The 6434-nt window shown below is 42.1% G+C and overlaps 1 protein-coding gene across 4 annotated transcripts in view; it reads left to right on the top strand.

Annotated features, from left to right (window-relative positions):
* Nucleotides 1-441: 441 nt before the first annotated feature.
* Nucleotides 442-6434, top strand: part of rgs7a (regulator of G protein signaling 7a) — a 52879-nt gene continuing 46886 nt past the window's right edge. For 3 of the 4 annotated variants that reach the window (XM_056434978.1, XM_056434980.1, XM_056434981.1), the window contains exons 1-2: nucleotides 442-582; nucleotides 1599-1717. In XM_056434978.1, coding sequence (XP_056290953.1) covers nucleotides 1640-1717 — 78 coding nt within the window. In that variant the 5' untranslated portion in view covers nucleotides 442-582; nucleotides 1599-1639. Of the gene's footprint in view, nucleotides 583-682; nucleotides 738-1598; nucleotides 1718-6434 lie in introns of those variants that run through there. The other variant, XM_056434979.1, reaches the window with a different exon arrangement.

Here is a 6434-nt window from a genome sequence, read left to right as displayed (position 1 = left end):
GGAGCACTGTAAAGCACACGTTCCTCAGAGTGTTGCAAACGTGTTCAGTCACTTTCTGCTGAACATATTTTTACGTTCAACTCCAACAGCTGTAACACATTAGTTTGTACTTCCCCTGGTTCAGAAAATAATGGGAAATCAAATCAGGGATTCATCATGTTGCCCCCTCGCGACCTTTGATAAAGATTGCAAGTGCGAAGATAGTCCATAGTGCCCTGGCTTTCGGGGCCAGCATGAGACCGCAGTGCATAACTTTGACTGGCAAAACATAGCCGAATGTCTCCAAAACGCGCTGTAATCTATTCCTCACACGCGATTGGTCATGGATCGATGCGCGTTCGCGGCGCTCCGAGGCGGCGCGCCCGTGCTTCTGAGCATCGTTTGGAGGAGAGAGGAGAGATAGAGACGGAGCGCTGTGCCACACCAAGTGACCACCGAATGTCTGCCTCCGCACGTCGCCAATGAACGATCCTCGCATTCCTATGTCTGCCAGTTGACACGCTGAACGCGAAGCACCAGGTTCCCACCTTTGCACGGATTCAGGACTCCGACAGCGGGCTGCACGTTTTTCTTCATCTTCAGGTAAGCCCCCCTCGTCCCCCGCCCCCCTCTCCTCCTCCGGTGACAGACGTCGCTGTGTTACCAGCGCATTTACGCGCTATTCGCGATGAAGACAATAACGGGCGAGGGCGGTTTGCGGTAGCTGTCCAAGGTGCTGTAATGGGCAGCGACTTGTGGTGAGAAAAACACACACACACACACACACACACACACACACACACACACACACACACACACACACACACACACACACACACACACACACACACACACACACAACGTATAGTAGAGATGACGGCCTCATGTTAACAGCAGGTTTCATGACTTCGCTGTTTGCGTGCTATGGGCTTTTGTAGTGATGCAGACTAGACCTCCCAATGATGTCGTGTGGGTGTTGTGTGGGGGAATACATAATGGTGAAGCTGTAACGTGCATGTACCGTATCCGTTTCATGTGCACAATCGTGCACGTTTCGACTATACGGCTGTCACGCGAATGGACGCGTCTAAGGCATTGTACCTCCCGCGGGGACGGCGTGTTGTTGTTTCCCGCTGCATTTATCATTGTCAGGGTCCGGGTCTCCACCTGCAGCTTATCTTGATAGCCTATTGCAACCTTAGGATGCACGGTGCCATGCAGGAGTCGAGGATTGCTGCTGAATCCTCTGATATCAACAAAGATGATCTTTTTTTCCCGTGCAAAGTGAAACTGAGAAAAGCGTAATAGTTCTACATGGCACCAATTATTGCGGTTCGAGTTGAACTTTTGCCCAATTCACTGGGAATTCAGATTGGACCAGTAACCACCTTGTGCAAAACCGCCTTACTTAAAAAAAAAAAATCCTTGTCAAGACCCTGTGAAACATTTTAGAATGGGAGCTCTGCACATCTCTTCCATGTGGAAATGTTAAATATGTTGAAATGTGATCCAGGCTACAAGTTATGTAAATTGCTCTCTTCTCGGCAACATAAAGGCAAGTCACGTTCAGGCCCCGTTGTGCTTCTGATGATCCAAAATATCCATTCTGTCCACACCAGGAGCACCTGACATTTCCTGTGGCAGATTTACTCTCTGGATCATGGCGCAGACCAACAGCGGTGGGCAGGGGACCAACGGGGTAGCGGATGAGTCCCCCAACATGATAGTATACAGAAAGGTAAGCTGCTATTTTTAGACTGCACATGTGTGTGTGTGTGTGTGTGTGTGTGTGTGTGTGTGTGTGTGTGTGTGTGTGTGTGTGAGTGTGAGTGTGAGTGTGTGAGCGTGAGTGTGACTCTTGCATCAATTTACTTGGTTGCCATGGTTGATTTAGGGTTGTAATGCTACACCAGCTTGATGAGAGCATGGAGAGAACACACAATTCTTCTCTCACAACATACACTACCGTTCAAAAGTTTGGGATCACCCAGACAATTTCGTGTTTTCCATGAAAACTCACACTTTTATTTATCAAATGAGTTGCAAAATGTATAGAAAATATAGTCAAGTCATTGACAAGGTTAGAAATAATGATTTGTATTTGAAGTATTAATTTTTTTCTTCAAACTTTGCTTTCGTCAAAGAATGCTCCTTTTGCAGCAATTACAGCATTGCAGACCTTTGGCATTCTAGCTGTTAATTTGTTGAGGTAATCTGTTGAAATTTCACCCCACGCTTCCTGAAGCACCTGCCACAAGTTGGATTGGCTTGATGGGCACTTCTTGCGGACCATACGGTCAAGCTGCTCCCACAACAGCTCAATGGTTGAGATCTGGTGACTGTGCTGGCCACTCCATTACAGACAGCATACCAGCTGCCTGCTTCTTCCCTAAATAGTTCTTGCACAATGTGGAGGTGTGCTTTGGGTCTTTGTCCTGTTGGAGGAGGAAATTGGCTCCAATCAAGCGCTTCCCACAGGGTATGGCATGGCGTTGCAAAATGGAGTGATAGCCTTCCTTATTTAAAATCCCTTTTACCTGGTACAAATCTCCCACTTTACCAGCACCAAAGCAGCCCCAGACCATCACAATACCTCCACCATGCTTGACAGATGGTGTCAGGCACTCTTCCAGCATCTTTCACCTGTTCTGCGTCTCACAAATGTTCTTCTGTGTGATCCAAACACCTCAAACTTGGATTCATCTGTCCATAACACCTTTTTCCAATCTTCCTCTGTCCAATGCCTGTGTTCTTTTGCCCATACCAATCTTTTCTTTTCATTGGCCAGTCTCAGATATGGCTTTTTCTTTGCCACTCTGCCTAGAAGGCCAGCATCCCGGAGTCGCCTCTTCACTGTCGACGTTGACACTGGCGTTTTGCGGGTACCATTTAAAGAAGCTGCCAGTTGAGGACCTGTGAGGCGTCTATTTCTCAAACTAGAGACTCTAATGTACTTGTCTTCTTGCTGAGTTGTGCACCGGGGCCTCCCACTTCTCTTTCTGCTCTGGTTAGAGCCTGTTTGTGCTGTTCTCTGAAGGGAGTAGTACACACCGCTGTAGGAAATTTTCAGTTTCTTTGCAATTTCTCGCATGGAATAGCCTTCATTTCTAAGAACAAGAATAGACTGGCAAATTTCACATGAAAGTTCTTTTTTTCTGGCCATTTTGAGAGTCTTATCGAACCCACAAATGTGATGCTCCAGATAATCAACTAGCTCAAAGGAAGGCCAGTTTTATAGCTAGTCTCATCAGCAAAACAGTTTTCAGCTGTGCTAACATAATTGCACAAGGGTTTTCAAGGGTTTTTTAATCATCCATTAGTCTTCTAAGGCGATTAGCAAACACAATGTACCATTAGAACACTGGAGTGATAGTTGCTGGAAATGGGCCTCTATACACCTATGGAGATATTTCATTAGAAACCAGACGTTTCCGCCTAGAATAGTCATTTACCACATTAACAATGTATAGAGTGTATTTCTGATTGATTTTATGTTATCTTCATTGAAAAAAACAATGCTTTTCTTTGAAAAATAAGGACATTTCTAAGTGATCCCAAACTTTTGAACGGTAGTGTACATGCCATGCAAGTATATATTTTGATCATGCTCAGTCTCTTACATACACCCCCCCCCCCACCCCCCACACACACACACTTTTCATTTTAAGCATCAGCTTTGACTGTGAACATGTAGGAGGATGGATATTTAACTGACTGACATTAATGGGACCAAAAGGAAGCCACAGGCTTTTTAACCATTGTGCATTACACTATAGTGGTGTATCGTATTCCTGTTAAATCTGTTACGACATTAGAGAATTAGAGAAAGGGAGGGCAGTGAACTGGCCCACTGCTGCAAACATTAAACGGGTTCATTACATAATAATCTGCCCGGAAGATAACATGTGTTTACTTTGAGGCCCAATTGCAGTTATATGTTATATAGGTATACATACGTATATGAGGGTGTGTGTACTGCTCCTCAAACAATCATTTGGTTTTAATCATTTCTTCTCCCTTGAGGAAAACAGCTAAATGTAACCTACAACTAAACCGTTCTGAAAATTACTTTAGCTACCAACAGGGCTTCTGTTCCCTGGGGGTGTGATTATTGTCTTATAGTTTGCGCATGTCTCTGATATCCTGTAGGAAGAACCATGCTGTGTGTGTCACATGTCTTGCAGATACAATTACATTTCTAATGAATCATCCCAGGTGTTATTATTCCATGAGCAGGTGAGGCTGGATTATATGGCGTGCATTCAATATCTATCACACCAGAGCAACAGCAGCCGTATGGACGTGGACAATGTAATGTTTTACTTCGTTCTCAGATGCACCAATGAAGTGAACGTTTTCTCATCTTACTTGTGGAGGATTCAAGCGCTGAGTGAATGTCTTCGTTTCATTCTCTTCACCCTTCAGCGAATGCTCCCATTCCATCTGTCACAGCATCTGCACGCCAGGAAGGGGATACACTTAGCATTACATCATAGATTGACAGCCTTTTATAGCACTCGCAGTGTGCTGGGCAATGTTACTGCCAGCGTGGGACAAGATTTGCTGAAAATGCTGTTAAGGAGAAATGTTTCAGAAATGTGGTTTCTAAGTCCCAATTTTCATCCTCCCAAAGCAAGAAGACTGGCCATGAACAAGCCTGTTCATACAGTAAGCCAAACAGCGAGAATAAAGGACGTATTATTGTGACTGGTCTGGTCATCCCTTGTAATGTTGGAGGAAACCATTATTACACTCTTATTACATATAGTTACAAGGGAATACAACATTTAAAAAGTAAACTGTGAAACTCCTCCAGCTGATTTCTTACATTAAGAAAATTACATATTGGTTTTATGTTCCGAGTTTTCAGAAAATGTATGTTTATATGCAAATGAAGCATTATATTATCAAATATGTGCTTATTTGCATACATATCCAAAACAGAAATTGGACTAAATAAAGCTTCAAAATTCTTGTTTCATTTTGTTGACACATTAGAGGCAACATTTTTTACTGAGGAGCTTTGGGATATCTCTTTTAGTCACTGCATAAGGATGACTGTGTTCTTATTTTCACCATGTTTTTTAGAAATAAAAATGTCATACAAATCAGGCTATGAATGATAAATGAAAAAAAGCCTATAAAAAATATAATATATAATATATATATAAACTATAAAGTTTGGTGTGAGTAAAAATATTACAAATTACATGCATTTATGGAACACAACAGGTGAATAAAAAAATAATCTTTTATACATATGATATATAATGTTATATATGCTAAATAATCATTGTGGATGTGCTCTTTCCAAGTCTCAAAGAAGCAAAATAACCCAGACAATGAAATTGACCAGCGAATGAAAAACAATCTTTATGCCTGGGGTGACCCCTTTAATATAAAACCAAATCAAAAAATATGAAAGACATGAAAGCTAGCAGCCTCCCGTATATTAAATATTACCTTGAGGTTTTTCCAGCTATTTAATTACTTTTGATGTATTTTCCTTTTTCCTGCTATTGATCTAAAAGCCCAGCTTTTTTGATCATGCCATTAAGGATCTGTAGAATCAGGCGTGCACATGAGAAAAATATCAATAGCTTGTGTGTTTACTTTGCAGCGTTCACCTTCAGAAACCAAATTTAGAAGTTGTTATTTTATGTTTTCAAAACGAGAAGAACACATTTTGAGACTCAAGGGTCTGTTTATTCTCAAATGTTTGGTCAGATTAATATCTTAGTCATGAAGCACTCCTCCATCATCCAGTTCTTCACTTCTCAACACTTGACCGCACATGGCCGCAGTCTGGCGCTGACTGACCTAGATACTTTGCACAATGAAAGAACATGGCGAGGATGGAATTGTGTTTTTGGAGTGGGTATTATTCAAAACTGCGATGAGAAGAGAGCTGTCTGGAGACGTGTGGATACGGCCGGGATGAACAGGTGCCCCAAATGCTTTTCAGATGGAGATTACTTGGCAGAGGTGTTGCAGCCCACACTGCCTGGGTCTCGCTAAACAGGCTCAATTCTCAAGTGGAAAACATGCTTTTATATTCTGTTTTGCTGTTCAGACATCTTGTGCAGGAATATATATATATACACTGTGTACATGATTTACAAAATGTTGATAATAAGCACAACTACTTGATAGTAGAAATTGTGCTAAAATCTGGAAATTAATTTTCACTTTAACACTGCCAGTTCCTTCTTTTAGGAGTCAGCATCTTAATGTTTTGTTCTGCAATATCAAATACATCAATACATACCCTTCTCTTGAATTTTGAAGCTTTTATGTGTCTAAACCGTCTCTTACGAATGCTTAACACAATAATCTAAAATCCAATTTAAAAAATCCCATTGGCTTTTGTTCGAGAGAACCAGAGCGATGCTAACTTCCTCTGTTGGCCTTCACAAATACGTCATCCCTGAAGCTCGAGTAGTGGAAGGATTACG

Source organism: Pseudoliparis swirei, chromosome 17 (genome assembly GCF_029220125.1).
Source record: "Pseudoliparis swirei isolate HS2019 ecotype Mariana Trench chromosome 17, NWPU_hadal_v1, whole genome shotgun sequence".
NCBI classification, from domain to species: Eukaryota; Metazoa; Chordata; class Actinopteri; order Perciformes; family Liparidae; genus Pseudoliparis; species Pseudoliparis swirei.
This window is presented reverse-complemented; position numbering and strand designations above follow the sequence as displayed.